Source organism: Brassica napus, chromosome C6 (assembly GCF_020379485.1).
Source record: "Brassica napus cultivar Da-Ae chromosome C6, Da-Ae, whole genome shotgun sequence".
In the NCBI taxonomy this organism is placed as follows: domain Eukaryota; kingdom Viridiplantae; phylum Streptophyta; class Magnoliopsida; order Brassicales; family Brassicaceae; genus Brassica; species Brassica napus.
Window position 1 is genome coordinate 35,246,097 of NC_063449.1, and position 17,719 is coordinate 35,263,815.

At 34.9% G+C, this 17,719-nt stretch overlaps 2 protein-coding genes across 2 annotated transcripts; both read right to left on the reverse strand.

Annotated features, from left to right (window-relative positions):
- Window positions 1–4,369: 4,369 nt before the first annotated feature.
- LOC106353772 (exocyst complex component EXO70A1-like) lies at window positions 4,370–6,724 on the reverse strand. The gene has a single exon (XM_013793567.3). It carries the CDS (start codon window positions 6,582–6,584, stop codon window positions 4,707–4,709), a length of 1,878 nt encoding a protein of 625 aa, XP_013649021.2. The 5' UTR covers window positions 6,585–6,724; the 3' UTR covers window positions 4,370–4,706.
- Window positions 6,725–9,320: 2,596 nt separating this feature from the next.
- On the reverse strand, window positions 9,321–13,238 carry LOC106405488 (pollen receptor-like kinase 3). Its single transcript, XM_013846010.3, has 2 exons — window positions 12,028–13,238; window positions 9,321–11,770 (listed from the first exon to the last, which is right to left on the reverse strand). The coding sequence occupies exons 1-2, from the start codon at window positions 12,925–12,927 to the stop codon at window positions 10,727–10,729; spliced, it is 1,944 nt and encodes a 647-aa protein (XP_013701464.2). The 5' UTR covers window positions 12,928–13,238; the 3' UTR covers window positions 9,321–10,726.
- Between the last annotated feature and the right edge of the window lie 4,481 nt (window positions 13,239–17,719).

Consider the following 17,719-nt stretch of genomic DNA (forward strand, 5'->3'; position numbering starts at 1 on the left):
AAAGGGTTTGATTCAATCTTTGTTTTCGTGGATCGATTCTCAAAAATGGTGCACTTTGTTCCCTGTAAAAAAACGACGGATGCAGTTCAAGTTGCGACACTCTTCTTCCGTGAGGTTTATAGACTTCATGGGTTGCCTAATTCTATTGTCTCAGACCGTGATTCACGCTTCTTGGGTCACTTCTGGCGATCTCTTTGGAAGCTTCTCGGCACCAGTCTCGACATGAGTTCCGCTTATCATCCCCAAATGGACGGTCAAACAGAGGTGACCAATAGATCGTTGGGTAACTTGCTACGATGTCTTGTTGGTGATTTCATTAAATCGTGGGATTCAAAACTTCCTCAAGCAGAGTTTGCTCATAATCATGCACTCAATCTAAGTTCAGGTTTCAGTCCATTTCAGGTCGTTTATGGTCTTCTTCCTCGTGGTCCTTTGGATTTAACTACTCTTCCAGACCATACCCGTCTTCATGGAGTCGCTGCTGATTTTGTCGACAATATTCATCAAGTTCATGCGCAGGTTATCACCAATCTTCAGTCCTCCTCGTCAAAGTACAAAGCAGCGTCTGATTCTCATCCTCACCGTGTCCTATTTGAAGTTGGTGATCAAGTTTGGGCGTTTCTCACTAAGGATCGAATGCCAGCTCATGCTTATAACAAACTCAAGGCAAAGAAAATAGGTCCTCTCACAGTCCTGGAGCGTATTAATGATAATGTATATCGTCTGCAACTTCCAGCTCATATCACTACCTCGGATGTATTCAATGTTCGTTATCTCTCTCGCTATGCTCCACCGGATCCGGTTCCTGATTCGAGGTCGAATCTTTCTCACCCCGGGGGACCTGATGCAGCATCATGATACCTTCACCGCCAAGCAACTGTTTTTCTATTTTGGTTTTTAGAAGATTTCCTTTTCTAATTATGAATTCCTTTTAGTAGATTTTCTATTTTTAACAGAGTTAGGTTATTATAAACCGTCTCTAGGATCCTATATAAGGGATTGTAAGTTGGCTTTGATAAGTAGTTTTTTTTAAAGATAATAAACTAGAGTTTCTCTAAAGCCTTGCATTGATTCGATTCTGTCGTCAATACGAGAGCCTTGTATCGAATTTGATTAAGTTCTTCGATTCAAGAAGTCAGGTCTCTAAAGATTTAACCTAAATCTTTAGATTTGAGCTGAGTTACCGTTGATACGCTGCGCCAGGTAGTGATCTTGCTTGAGCTTTTGGGCTAAATCTTCGAGCTCATCAGTGTCTCTATTCATCCTTAGGTTGATACACTCATTACTCCTTTCAAACTAGAGTTGAAGACTTTCTTTAGGTGTTACACGAGCTACGGACTTCTATGTCTTCGGTTGATACGTCTATGTCTTAGGTTTTGAGAAGCAACAATTTGGGTTTTATTAGATTCAGAAAATAATTAGGGATTTTAGGTTGGGAGAAGATGATTTGGAGGTTTAATAATAATAACTATTAGTATGTATACATTTCAACAGAATCGTAAGTGGTCTAGTGGTTTACCACTAAATACGGAGATTAACCATGTTAACTCAATCTGTTAACCACTTTAACGGTGTCTTAAAATGGTTTAGTTAAAATTTGTTAGAGGTTAAATGGCTCGTCAAGTTAAGTTGAAGCTTTAAATGGTCCACGAGAAAGTTCATGCTTCTTTTCAACCAAATTTGAAAGTTGTGATTTAAATGACATTGTTCCCTTAGAAAAAACGATTTTAGTAGGTAAGATAGTTTTCGTAAAGGGAATAGTAATATTATATTATTTTTTTTAAGAGTATAAATATGGAGTTAAGGGTTGTAATTTATTTATGGAAAAATTATTGTTGACTACATGAAGTATTGACCATCACATGGATAACTATGCAAACTAAACTAATGTATATCTAGTTACACGAAGTATATGTTACATAGTTAACATCACAAGTTTAATTTTATTCATCCAAACAGTGATGTGGATGTCAGAGACAGTTTAAATCTCTCATTTTATCAATTAAGATATGATGTACCTGACAGTAATTTAACTAAAATTAGATTTTGATCCGCATTTTAAAAACGTAAGAATTTTTTTAACAAAATCTAGTTTACAAAATCAATATGTTTTATAGAACTTTGGTAAGTACTGTTTTAACATTTTTATTTTAGTGTATTTGAAAACTATATAATTATATTATTTTATTTACATTAAATATGAAAGTTATATAAGATATTATTAAATTTTGTCTTTTAATTATTTAATATGTTTTGTTATTAGCTTTTAATACAATTTATGTAATTCATTTAATTAATTGTATGATATATACTTATTTGATTATTATTTTTATTATAAAACTTATTTGATGTCAATTTACTGATTCTAACATTTTATTTGTTTAATATAAATTAATTAAATTAATTAATTATATTATTTATATTTTATAAACAAAAATTGCATTCATTAAACTTAGTAAAACTTTCATATTAGATTCTTATTCTTAGATTATCTTTATTCTTAAAAGTATATAATTAATAATTATATATGCGAGATTATGTTTGGTTTAAGTTGACATCAAATAAGTTTTAAACAAAGAAAATATGAAAGTTAATAAATTGACGTTAAATAAATTTTATATTTAAAAATTTATCAAATAAGTATATATCACACAATTAATCAAACGAATTACATACATTTTATTAAAAATTCATAAGAAAACATATTAAAATAATTAAAAAATAAAATTGCATAATATCTTATATAACTTTCATATTTAATATAAATAAAAATAATTTAATTATATGTTTTCAAATACACTAAAATATAAAACACTACTTATAAAAAAATGTTAAAAATATTGATTTTATAAATTAGATTATGTTAAAAATATTCTTACGCTTTTAAAACGTTGGTTAAAATCAAATTTTAATTAAATTACGGTCATGTTTTAATTGATGAAACAAGTAATTTAAACGGTCTCTGAAACAAACATCAGTTTTTGATGAATGAAATTAAACTTGTCGTGATGTTAACCACATAACATCATTAAATAGGGATATTGTCATACATAACATATACTTCGTGTAACTAGGTATACATTAGTTTAGTTTGGATAGTTAACAATGTAATAGCCTGTAGTCAGCGATTATTTTTCATTTATTTATTTTCACAATCAATATACAAACACTAAAACTAGTAATACTAATTTTTTAAGGAGTATAAATATGGAGCTAAGGGTTATAATTTATTTATTTTCACAATCAATATACAAACACTAAAACGGGGATCTGGCTCAATCGAATTTTACTGTAGTTTTCTTGCTTTATTTGAATTAAATTCACAAGGTATCCAACAGTTTGTTTCTGTAAACCTTGCATTAACAGTTTTGAGAAGATCACACTCCGGAGGCCTGAGGAAGTTTCCAACAGATCTTCACTAGCTATCCATGCTGTGGTTTTTGAGGTAGAAGACAGAAAATACATTGGAGGATCAGCTTATGGTGGGAAGAGAGCTGTGTGTTGCACCTCTGATTTGGCTAAACTCGGTGTTTGCTCACATGGAGAAGATCATTCACCATCCTTCTGCTAAAGATTCTGGTTGGCCACAAGTGTTTGGTGTTTCGTTGAGTGAGAATGAATTGTCTGGTATGCTGCCAACAAGATATATCCAGATCACTAGGACCGATGTTTACAACCTCTGCTTCATTCATTGTGATCTTGACCTCAAGGATATGGTTGTTGAAGGGAAGACCATCTGGGAAAACGCTTGGATCATCCCAGCCTTTTGGCAACTTCTCTCCTTCTAGCTCTTAGGTATTATAATGTTCTCTCTGGGCTCCATCCCAAAACTTAACTAGGTAACACCATATCCAAGAAGATTAAGCAAATAGCAAGGCGTCTATGAGTTTGTACCGTCATTATCATCTTGTAGGTACGCGTTCTCTGGATCTTCTGGTGATCCAAGTGGGGAGTTTGAGGAGGATGATTACACACTAACCCTCATTAAACCATCTCGGATTCCTTCTCAAGAAGTCTCAAGAAGTCAAGAACATCTCAAACAAGATCTTTACAAGCTGACGAAGAAGAATCAGACAAAGATTTGGAGGAAGAGAAAAGGGAGTAAAGTAGTGGGATAGTAGTCACATTCGATCTTCTTCTACAGTTCTACTTACACCTTTACTTTTAATGAACACCTAATATTTTACTATATGTATTCTAATAGGTCACGGGGGTTTAGTTTAGTTTGACCACAGCAGCCTGTATTGTAGTGTTAGTTAAACTAAGTTAGTTGTGTTGCCATGTTTTCGTCTTAATGTAATGTTGACCTAAATTGCATTTTACACCTGAGCTAGGTTTTGTCTTGTAACATATGTTTTGGTCCATGAAAGACAAGAATGGATTATGGATAAAACCAAAACTAACAAACAACAATAGCAAATAAGCATACAAAGGGATATATGACATTGACACAACAAAGTTTCATCATATGAACAAATAAAGATGTGAGCTAAGAATTTGGCAAGTAACCAGACAGATGTATTATAAGTTCATACAACATTACAAACTCATGAATCTGAAAAATTAAAATCAAAGGTTGAATCAGTCCTTTCTTGGCTTTGAATTTTGGCTCTCACGCAAAGAACCCGAAATTGCGAAAAAAAATTCAAAGAATCTATTTTTTTGTAAAGCTCTATGAAGAGTAGAAAGAAAGAGCACTTATCTCTTCATTCTGATCGTCTTCTCTGATGCTGCTGAGTTGCAGTTAACCCCTCGAACAAGTCAAGAACCTCGGTCTCCAGCTCTTCAACTGTGATCTTGATGTAATTCTCCGGGTGCTTCCCGCTCTCTATATGGCTCCTGAACCGTCCAAGAAACGATCTGTAAGCCGGACTAAGCTTCTCCAATATCGATATCTTCAGCTCTTCCCTAAGCTGAGAATCCGGAACCAACCATTGTGACTGAACCCTATGAACTTCCTCAAACAGAGCATTGAAAGACTTAAACCTCTCTCTCAACGCGCTCCTGGATACACCTGATGCAAAGCTTCCCTTTGTCCTTAACCCTTCATCTCTCAAGCAATACAACACTTTGACCCAAGCGGCTCTTTGGTAATACGTAGCGGCTTGCCTGAACTTACCCGTTAGCTTCCTCAAGTAAAGATCTCCAATCATTTCCTTTAGCTCTGTCGACCCTTTGATCTTCTGGACAATGTAGTGCACATTGTTCATAACAAAGAGATGCGACAATGCCGCATCTCTGTAGTACTTAGACTTCCCTTCGAGATTGAACTGAAGGATCAGTATGATCCAGATCAGATGGAGAGCTAACGGACCTTTGTTCTCAACCTCGGAGAAGTCCATCTCCGGCGCGTTTGTATCCGTAGCGTTCCTCGACGGTTTAGACATGATGAGATCAACTAACGTTGGTCTGTACTCAGAGATCAAACTAATGTAGTTCATCACATACCTAGTCAACGGATGTATCGTCCCTCCAGGGACAGGAACCCTCGACGGCTCACGCAAGACAGCGTTTTCGAATTCCGACAGTATCCCTCTCGCAGCTTCCGCCAACCTCGAGAGTATCTCCGCCGCCTGAACCCTAATCGAGTCAGAAGACTTCAGATCGAACACCGACTCGATGTCCGGCAAAAGCTCGATCAACGCGTCGTGGAGATCAAGGATCTTGAAAAGCTTCTCCGGCGATCTCCGGCTTATACTAATCGCCTCGGCGAAGTTGAACAGCTGGATGGCCGGACCTTTGACCGTCTCCATGAAGCAAGCCTCGTGGATGTTAACAGCTCCGACGCTCTCGAACACGTGCTCGCAGAGAAGCTTCTCGCTAGCGAAGACAACTCTCACGCAGACCTTCGCCGCTCGGATCCAGCGGCGGATCTTCTGCTCGAGCGCCTCCCAGTTCAGCCTCTGCACGTCTCCGATGCTCAGCTTCTCGATCCCTAGCCTCCGGAAGGAGGAGTCCACGGCGGATTTGCGCACGCTGCCGTAGACTTGAATGCACTCCCGGAGGTACCCGGCGGAGACCATGCGCCGAGCGATCCAGCTCAGGTACACCACCGCGTCGATCGGGATCAGCTCGATCTCGCGTATGCTGCTCGTGGATCTACTGTAGCTTCCCCGCCCGGTCGGTAACCGGACCGTAGCTGAACCGGAGCTGGAGCTAGACCCGGTTCGTTTGAGAAGATCCGTTTCCTCTTCTTGATCATCTTCTTCGTTGTTGTTACTCGCGTCTTCGTCAACCTCAAGGTGAGAAGAAGAGGAGGAAGAGGACATTAGAGAGTCCGAGTTGATGGGAGAGCTGTGTGAGACGAGGATGTTGCGGAACTCGTCCTCGAGGCGAGCCATGGCGATCTGGATCGCTGAGCTGGCTCGAGACTCGAGCTCTCCGGGGGAGGAAACGTGCCGTTGGATTTCGTCGACGGCGTGGAGGTAAAGCTTAACTTCCTGCGGATCGGTGAAGATCATCTTCTCTCTGGCTTCTTCCGACGCCGTGGCGTCCCATTTCATGATGACTTTCTCGGCGGAGTCGAAGCCGGAGACGGAACAGTCGTCTCCGTCGCTGCCGTGAGCTTGCTCCTGGGGTTCCATGGTTTCATACGAGAATACAAACAAAAAGTGGAGAGAGAGAGAGAGAGAGCAAACAGTCGAACTTGAAAGATGCTTTTTGGTTATTAATTAATGCAGAACACATCCGGGTTTTAACTTGTATGCTTTTTAACAGCTCTTAACCGTCATGCGAGGCGCCTTTTTAAAGTTGATGGAAACACTTTGATCGATATACCCCCACATTTTTGTAAGTTAAAACTTTAAAATGTTAAACTTGACACTCACTATTAGGTCTCGACATTCGGGTTTGAGTTGGGTAGATTCTTACTAGATTTAGTTTTTTTTTTATAGAATAGTTATTAAGACTTGCATATTGTAGATCGGTCCTCCTAATCAATTTTGTGTCAATTTGGTTCTAATATTTTATACATGTAAATTTCTAAATAATGGGCATTCTTCAATTCAATCTTTTTATTTTATTTTTAGCAACACTGAATTTACTCGAAAATATATAAAATATAAATAAATCAGAAATAACTAAAATGATATATTATATAAATTTAAAATTAGACATTAAAGTTTTATACTATCTAAAATATCACAAATTTTTAAATGAACTAATATTTTGATTATAAATACATAGAAATTTAAAGGTTTAAACATGCATGGACATTCAATTTTTCATTTGAGTTTGAATCGGTTTTTATACTTTTTGGACATAGAGATTTTAGATTCATATAGATAAGTTTTGGTCCGGTTTAAATTCAATGTTTAAGTTTTGGTTTGAGGTTTCGGATCAGAATAAAACTCCCAGGACGATTCACTATTTATCATATAAGTCCTTTTTCAAATTAAAATAATGCAAGTTCTACTATAGTTTTTTAATCTGGTTAAACAGAAAGAAATATGTTTTTTTAATAATCAGAATCATGTGAATTAAGTCAACTATTCGACTGCAACAATGGGCCGACATTCACGTGCTTGCACCCGATTTCCCACGCATTATGGCTTTTAAAAAGATTCACGATGATAAAACAAATTATAACTCAAGACAACAAAAGAAAAAGCCCAACTCTTCTTTTTCTTCTTATAGGTTGTAACGTTAATCATTATATTAATTAGGTGGACTATCCACCGTGGATATAAAATTTATACATACAATTATCATTTCTAATTCTATGCTTTCTTTCTTTTAATGTTGATGAGTCATACAGTAACTGTAATTTCTGGTAAATACAACAAAGAGGACTGAATTATTTAGTTTCCTTAAATTACCGTGGGGAAACATTATCAATTATCATTAGTTATTGATATGGGACAGTCGAGAAACATGAAGTCAATAATACAAAGAAAATATAATAATGTTGCACGAGTGGTGCTGTGCTGGATTGAGCCAGTGAGAGAATTACTGGAGTCTTTTTTAATCTAGATTTTAGTTTTAAAAACAAATACGAGTACAAACCGATGACGATTTCAATAAAATGCAATTTTCCTTAATTTAAAAGCCTCTCGTATGTCATTAATATGAATGTGAACAGCTCACTTTATGCAAAACATTTATTGGGTAAGCAAATGTCATTAGATGTGTCGATTATATAACTCTAGACAATAGTGTACATTTTGATTTGATGTTTGGATATTCACTAAATCCAGAAGTATTTGTCCCGGTTCAATGTGCATAGATTTATAGTTAGTGCCACTTAACTTATTATAGTATTGCATGATTTGATTTGCATCTAACCTATTAGAATTTAATAAAAATAATTATAGTAACCCAATAGTATAATTTATTCGTGCTCATATTATTTTTTTGTTCGTAGCTAGAGTATGAGTGATTTTTTTTTTTTTTTGATCAACCCTATCGGCTGATCCGGTCGATCCCGGGAGGAACGCACTTAGTGCTACAGAATGGACTAGTCCGAAAGCATACCACACTGCCTGACCCGAGTTTGGAATACCTTTCGACTAATGTTAGGGGTGGACCAATCATCTGTCATGACCCACCATGTAAACCACTTGGATCGAAGTCCAAGCCCAGACTGACCAAATAGTGATAATTTAGTTATCAAGGAGAATCAAACCCATGACTGATGTGGATACACACCAAGTCCCAAGAGATTGCCACTAAGTTATTACCACTTGGTTAACCAAGTATGAGTGATTAATAATCGGTCCCTTAATAATCAAATGAAGGGATGGGTATTTTGTTGTCTATAAATCCTGGCAATAATTAAATTATTCATAGGGGGAAGAAGAAGGAGAAGAAGAAAAACCGATAATAATTTCACGATCCGTTAATCTCCAGCTGTGCTTAGCTGTCATACAATTTCAATATTTGCGTCACGTACGTATGTATACACAAACACGTGATATAGGCATATTATTGGACGACAAAACATGGTATTGAACGTAAATTTGTGAATTTCTTTGATAGTAAATCGCTAATGACGGTTTTTGTGCGTGTGCTATATGGTGTGTTATGTGTCTCTAATACCAAAGTTTACAGCATGCACGTTTGTAACTTAAGACTAACCGTGGGCATTAGACCCCGAACCGAATAGAAATCAAGCTGATATTCGTAAATATTTGGACATTTCTTATATTTTTGGAACCGCACAATAGAACTAGTATTAGATTTATTACTGAATCGTTTTTTTTTTTTTTTTTTTTTTTTTGAAACACTTATTACTGAATCGTTATTTGTGACTTTCTGTGAATATAATAAAATCGCAATTGTGATTAGTGTGTATGTGTGCGCTAATGTGAAGACGGCGAGTTTCCCTCAAGAGAAGAAACAATAACAAGAGATGATGAAGGTTTGACAAAACGGCTTACTCAAGAGTCAAGAACAGAGTAAAGAAGACTGAAAAATGGAAGCTTTGCAAGAAGATATGAGAAACAAGAAAAAGGAGCACAAAAACTTATCCAGTTCACTCATATGTTAATAAGGAAGCTACATTTGATCGAGTCGGCAACCCGGAATCAACTAGATTCATAACAGAGTTTTCAAGAAGAAATTACATATATTCTACGCTAATGCCTTTCACTAGCATTCATTGTATACTTAACTTCTACCTTGTGAGTACTAGCTGTTCACAAAGCTTTTTTTTTTTGGTCAAAGAGTACTTCATTCATTATTAAAGGTTTTACGCTCCATTAGAGGAGACTGATACAACAGAGCTGGCAAGAGCCAACTTAGCAACTGAATCAGCTTCAGAGTTTTGCAAGCGAGGAATAAAATGAAAGGAGATTACATTAAAGTAGGTGCTAAAATGATAGATATCGAACAAAATCCTATACAGAGCCGGCCTTGATTCCTTCTGTTTCAGCATCTTGATGAGAGTAAGAGAATCAGACATGATCGCAAGGGTTTTAATGTTCGAGAAAGCCGCAGTCATAACTGCCAGACGAATTGCAAGGGCCTCAGCCATCAACGCAAATGATACAAGGCTCCGAGTGGCGGAGATCCAGGGGAGACGAGTCAGGGTGGGAGAGCCAGAGAAGAGACCTCCCAGCCCGCACATACCAGAGCGGGCATCCCATGCTGTTTACAAAGCTTATACTCTCAATACTATTATCTCTTTAGCTTTCTATCAATCATATAAAATATGATTCTTTAACTCGCTCTCTTACCTTATAAGCATCAATATGTAATAAACACAACTCTTAGGGCTTCTCTTGCGGGTTCCTTTCTTAGCCATTGACCTTACATATGCTCTTGCATCTTGCCAAAGCAGTATCACACCATTAGGACTAGCATACAAACCGTCTTTTTGACTGCTCCAAAGCAAAGGCAGCTTATTTGTGATTTCCTCAAATAATTTTTTTTTTAGGGTAAACATTTCCTCAAATAGTTGTTGCTTTAGTGTGGTCTTTAAAGTAGGCTATGCCCAACCTTGATTCGATTTACATCAACATGGTTAACATGTTGACATCTTCCACATCTCTAAGACCAAAGTTTGCAAGTGGTAATAAAACTGCGAAAACAATAAATGCCCAAAACGTTAAAAGAAACCTTTGTATTCACCTCGACTAATTTTTGAATCATATACAAATTTAAAAAGGGAGTTGTCCCAAAAAAAAAAAAAAAAAAAAAGGGGGAAAAATCATAATTAATACAAAAATGGTGAATATGCACGAATCTAACGGTTGGAACTCATCGGATCTCAAAAGTAAAAGTGAAGCTAAGTTTCTATGGTGATGAAGTCGTCGCTAGAATCTTCCATCGTTAGTTCGTCAACAACTTCACCCATACTAGGCCGCCGATCTGGATCATCTCCAGTGCACCTCACACCAATCCGTAAAACATTCTCTATCTCCTCCGACGACGTTTCATCATCAGCAGCGGCGGCTACGACCGTATGATGAAGCAGATCCATCCACTCACCTTTTTCCACGGCTGAGCCAATCCACTCCACCACATTCGTCCCGCCAGCTCTATTCAATCCGGCGTATTGCGACGGAAACTTCCCCGTCAAGATCTCTAACACCACGACCCCGAAACTAAACACATCAGACTTCGAAGAGACGGTTTCATCGGGAGAGCTATACGCTACTAGAGATTGAACTTGATCGTCGAGGTTAATCAGTCTCTGTAGTCCGAACTCGGAGATGAGTGGCTCGCCGTCGTCGGCTAGGAATATATTACTCGACTTTAGGTTTCCGTGAGGTAAGCTTAGAAACCCTAACTCCTTGTGGAGGTAACACATCCCTCTCGCGATTCCTAGGATGATTTTAAACCGTGAAGGCCAATCTAACCGAGAAGCCTCCCCGGGATCGCCGTGTAGCCGGTGAAGAAGACTCAAGTTGGGGACGTATTCAGACACAAGCAGTTTCTCGTCTTGTCGGAAATGGTAAGCAAGAGGTGTTAATGCATTCTTGTGTCGCAAGCTTCCTAAGTTTTTAATCTCCTTGTCGAACACGTCTAAACTCACTTGATTCATCACCGTCACACGCTTCACCACCACCGTGACACCGCTCTCGATCACTGCCTTGTACGCAGATCCCACGCTTCCGCTGCTGCTAGGCCGGCTGCCACCGCCACCAGAGTCTCCGAGAACGTGAGCCTCTGCTTTCATCAAGTCTGATAAACGGAAAACACCCTTTTCTTTGTTCACCATCACCAAATCCGCCGTCCCCGTCAAACCTGTTGATCTATCACTCAGCTCGCCGGAGCGACTGCTCTTACTCTGCCTCGAGCCACCAGTTCTTGATCCGTCAACTATTACCTGTCAAACGAGATCAAGAAGTTTTTCTTTATAAGTTAAAAACTCTCTTTAACACCGGATCCGTTTTAGGCATAACCAGATGAAACATTCTTCTTAATCCCCAAAATTTAAATGGATAATATGTATAAATCATTTGATCCTAAAATTGATTAATAAAAATATGTATTGATCATTTACTGTACAGTTCGTATATGTTTCAAGCCCCGTAAATCTCAGAACCTACTATGGTGAAGTGAAGAAAGTGATAGTGGACTAACCTGGATTTGTTGGTCGTCGTTGCTTTCTTGTTCAGAGGCACGACGCGTCCTCTTCCTCCTCTTTCTCCTCTTTTTCTTCTTCTTGAAGAACAAGGAGATGATGGTAACCACTAAAAGGAACCCTAGTGTACCAAATGCTATATAGTATTTGGTCTTATAGGCATCTTTCATTGTCCCGTCTATTAAAATCGATGCAGTCGCATCTTTCGGCTGCGTGCATGTAGTTGCTAGCTGCTCACCGCAAAGGCCAGGATTCCCCGCGAAAATCCACACGTCGAATTTCGACAAACCGGATGGTATTCCTCCGTTTAGTCTGTTGTTTGAGAGATCAACATCAACTAAACTCGGTTGGGTGAAGTTCGGTATATTCCCAATGAACTGATTGTTTTCGAGGTGTAACGTTATTAGATTAGGCAACTTAGTGGCCAACGAGAGAGGAATGAGACCAGAGAACTCGTTGTTTGAGAGCCAAACTTTCTTCAGAGAAACCATTGTTGAGAAATAGTTGGAAGGGATGCTACCAGAGAACCGGTTACCCGATAAATAAATAGATTTCAGACCGGTTAACCGGTTAAATTCGGGTATATCACCGGAGAAGGAGTTGTTCATTATGCTTAAGGTGCGTAACGCTGGTAAGTCCATTAAGGAGGCAACGTCGATGGTTCCTGAGAGACCCATCTGTTCGAGCCGTAAGCCAAAGACTGAGTTTTTGTTGCAGAGTATTCCGACCCATAGTTGCACTCCTCCACAAGGGTCTGAATCTGGTGTCCAAGAATCGAGAGGCGTGGCGTAGTTTAATGACTGCTTGAACTTCAACAATGATTCTGATTCAGTTATTGAATTTGCGGGAAGTGCTGTTAGGAATAGTAGGAACGGCCATATTAGCCAGGCCATGGCCATTTACTCTTGTTTTCAAGAACCTTGTGTTTTTTTTTTTTTTGTTTCTAATTTTCTTTGTTCCTGTCTTGTTTCTCGCTCTGTCTCTGTTTTTCTTTGGCGTTTGTGATCCACTGGATGAGAGATAGTTAGGAGCTTATGGCGAGAATGTTCGTTGAAAGAGTCAAGGTTGTGAAAAGGTAAAGCTATTATTAAGTGTTGCTAATTTGAGTCGAAGCCCAAACTGGAGTAGAATTACTTTTTTTTTTTTTAATTGTGGGAAGGATGTGTTAATTAATGCAGTTTTACACAACGTAATTGATACATTTTTGGACAAATTTATATATGTATCATTTGTTATCCCCTATATATATTAATCACGGATCATTACAACATGTTTTTTAGCCACGTGTCATAACGAAGATGATTTTTAGAATTCTTAGAAAAATAAGTTGGTCCATATAAACATATAGTATATTTTTTTATTAAACTAACTATCATACGGAATTACCTAATATGATTAACATATATATGATAATTAATGGTTATGAATATTTGATAACAAATTTTGTGTTCTCTCTCTTTTTTGTTTAATTTTATATTATTAAAATAAATTAAACATTTACATTAAACATATAATAAAAATAGTTTTTTCTTATATATTATATTTTGAATTTTTAAAAACGACTATATATATTACTAAAAATGGTAAAAATTCCACACTGAAAATTTTGTGATCAATAGTTTAACTTTTTTTTGTTCAAACAAGATACAAATGATCATATCTCGTAGGGGTGGGCGTTCAGGTATCCGTTCGAGTTCGTATTAGGTATTTAGGATTTTCGGGTATTTCAGTATAAATGTATAGAAACCGTTCGGATATTTCTACACTTCGGGTTCAGATATTTTATGTTTGGGTTCAAATATTTTGGACTTTTGGGTATTTAAATTTTGAAGAAAAAATAAATAAATTATTCATTGTTTAAGATTTTTGTATTTAAAATATACTTTTAATTTAAATGGTTTTCTAATTTTTAAAAGATTAAACTATTAATAGGTTTGGAGATAAAACTTTAAAAATAGAAAGACACTAATTTAGTTGTTGTTTTGAAATTTTAGATGCAACTTTTGTTAATGCAAGAAACAAGAGCTTGATATGTATTTTAAGTGAGTAGCAAATGATTTTGTCCATAGTTATATGTACATTATCTAATTTTGAACAATGTGCATCATTAATATAAACATTTTGAATAAAACGAGAGAAGTAAATTAGAAATATATGATTAATTATACTTATGTTTGGTTATCTTCGGATATCCATTCGGCCGTTCAGGTTTGAATATTACCCGTTTGAGCTCGGATATCCAATTTCTCCGAATTCAATAACCGTTCGGGTATTTTGTTACTTCGGTTTGGATTTTCGGATCGGATTCAGATACAGGTTTGGGTATCAGATAAAATGTCAAGTCCTAATAAATCGTATGAATATGAAGTCTCATTAATAGATATTCATATTTAATATATATATATATATATATATATATATTAATATCATTTGAAATAAATTATATACTATATAAAAATATAAAAATATGTTAATTCAAAATTTGCAGTGAAAATTATTGAGATCTTAATATTTTAATTTTGAAATTTGTATTGAAAAATTTCACATCAAAAGTTTTGTGATTAATGATTTAAATTTTTGTTATAGCAAATATATAAATGTTAAAAAATCATATGAGTAGGAAGTGTCAATAATAAATATTTGTATTAGATTGGAACACTAACTTGTTAATAGAGCTTGCCGGTGATTTTTTTTTCAAAATTTTGATTCTTAGATATGTATTTGGAGTGAAACTAATTTTTACAGATGTCCATCTTTTTATTTGACACTTATGTAATTTACTGAATTCACAGAAGAAGTTAAAAACAAACGAAATTCATTTCAATGAAACAGAGACGATAACGAAAGCACAATTTTATAGAGGTAGAAAATTAAATCACTTATGGAGAGTCAATAGTAAACAAACCGAGAGCAAAAACCCTAATCCCCTTTCTTTATTGCCTATTTGGTTTTGGTGTTTTGTGTCATCCGTAAAATTTAATTTTCTTTTGTGCATATGAAGTCTTAAAAATAATTAAAATGAGTTGTAATACATTAAGTCTTCAACAATGATGACACATTTAAGAGACCAACATTGTATTCGTCATTTTACAATCAATAAAAATTGTAGTGTTGCAAAATGTTAAAACTATTTAATGAAAAAACATTATTATAAAAATTCACCCAGCTTATGAGCACAGATTATCATCTAGTATAAATTAATGGCAAAACATTTACATCGAATTTTATAAGTAAAACTGTGAGACTGTCCTAAATAAATGATAACAAAAACATATATGTATGTAGAATTATTGGCTGAAGACACGAGTGCTATTTAAATTAGTAACTCCTAAAGATTCTAAAAGCATCAGCAATGGTAATAGGCATATCTTTTTGCCCTAGCATGAACCATATCTTTTTCTCCATAACCCTGTTCAATAGATGTAAAAAAAACGCTGTTCAATAATTTGCAATTCTTAACTTTCAAGCTGAAATGTTTATTGGGCTCTGAGAAAACGATATAAATGTAAGGCGCGCGGGTGGCTGCCTTCTCCAAAAGAGTCTTGCAGGTTGGTAACATGAATATATGACTCGTCAAGATCATCTTATAAGATGAACACATAAAGAGTGATGGCATTAGCACACTGGTATTGGAAATTTGTATGTTTTCTCTTAAATTTACTCTTATATTCTTGACTAGGTTGTGCTACAGCAGCCACCACATTACGCCTGTGGATGCCTTTTCCTTCTGTCTGAGGTGCTAAAAGCAAGGCCCCCTCTATGGTAAGCATTTTTGTTGTTTTCTTTCTTCAAAACAAAATATATATATTGTACATTCAATTTAATCACTTGAGACTCGAAATCATTGATCAAAATATCCTTCTACAGGTGTATATATATATATATATATTCCCAAATGTTGTACAAAAAATTATACCCAATAAGTATTTCATCAATTTTGAGTATATTTTACATACAAATATTGATATCGATACTTCCCCTTCTTATAGTGATGGCATCATGATAGGTGTGCGAGAACAAATTGGTATAGATCTTTACTTGAGTGATATGATTAAGACATGCTTAGAGCAGATGTAACCTTAAAATCCCACTTAATTGGGGGGCATAAGAGAATATATCTTATTAAAAGAGAAATACAAATATAAACTCACCGTTAAAACAACCAATTATTTACAAGTGAATGTCAAATAATAATAAACTTATTTTTAAGCATTTTTGTCTTTCCTAATTTATATTTCACTGCAAAAGTTACTTAATCTTAACTTTCAGTATTTATTGTCTTTTCCTAATTTATATTTCACTACAAAAATTACCTAATCATAACTTTCAGTATTTATTTTCTTTTTATCAATTAAAACAACCATAAAACATTCATATCTCTCTATTATTTTATGGGTTTAGTACAAATCTTTATTCTATTACTTTAGTATAAATATCTCTATTATTTTATTTTTATTTAGTTATTTCTGTCATTGAATTTAGTCAAATAAACTTATATAAACTCGACATATATTTAAATATAATTGATTTAGAATGTGGATGGGTGTGTCATTATTTAATAAATATGAAAATAAGGTATAATGTTAAAATTAAAATAACTAATTAACTTACATAACGTAAAAAACAAAATTAAACCGATCTAGGTATCCATTTACTAAATTTTGAAAATTATATTTTAAAATTACGTAGTTTATATTTCTTATTATTTATTAGTAATAATTATAAAGTAAAAATTAAAAGTTACATAAAATAATCATTTATATATAATATTATTATTTTTTGATAATTTTGGTGTGATCTCAAAGGCTTTTTAGGTCTGAGAACTAATCACCAGGAGGCCCATATAAATCCGAGTTTTCTTGCCACTTAAGACGTCTATGGGTGGCCAAGGGGAATCAAACCCAATATAATAGATAAAATATAGTAGAAATTAGTCTTTTAATATATTATTGGCAGTATATTTTCATATATATAAGTTCATTGAAAATCAAATACGGTAAATTTATACGATGATAAATGATGATACGATTGACTATAAAAAAAGAATATAATTACTCAATATAATAGATAAAATTATAATGTTTAAAATGTCATATTAAATAATTATGTTGTATGCGTAGATTATAAAAATATATTAAACAATTTATACAAAACAAAAATTTATTTATTTAAAAATAAAAACAAATACCCGCACTTATTAAAGCTTAAGAACATTTCCAAATCCGTAAAATGTATTAGGTAAAATCAGTATAAAACGCTGTAGACTATCGCGATTTAAAACTGAATAGATACTCATATTCATACATCGTAAAAATATTAATCTACAATATATCAGTCAATAATTACAACTACTCATAAAGAAAAATAAACGAAATGCATATATATTTCAACAACTATGTACTACTCCGTTAAGCCCTTATATACAAATACTTTAAGAAAACGATAAGTTATATTAGTTGTAAAAAAGCTTATTATGCATTTCTTTTACAAGAAGAGAAAACAAAAGTAGATTAGTTGCACAATTGTCGTGCACTTAGATGAACAACACGTCAGCACCAGCCCAACTGGCATGTCTCTGCTTTAATTTTGGACTCTTTTAATATAATCTACAAATTTCTCTTAAATAACTTTGTAACCTTTTTAGTAATAATATATTTAAATCTCAAAACAACAAAATAATATTGCTAAAAG

What these genes read in the sequence shown, in the direction of transcription:
- LOC106353772 (XM_013793567.3), bottom strand. Translation starts at nt 6,584, where the DNA reads ATGGAACCCCAGGAGCAAGCTCACGGCAGCGACGGAGACGACTGTTCC.
- LOC106405488 (XM_013846010.3), bottom strand. Translation starts at nt 12,927, where the DNA reads ATGGCCATGGCCTGGCTAATATGGCCGTTCCTACTATTCCTAACAGCA. An exon ending in ACGACGACCAACAAATCCAG is followed by an intron (nt 11,771 to 12,027) that starts GTTAGTCCACTA and finishes CTCGTTTGACAG; the next exon opens with GTAATAGTTGACGGATCAAG.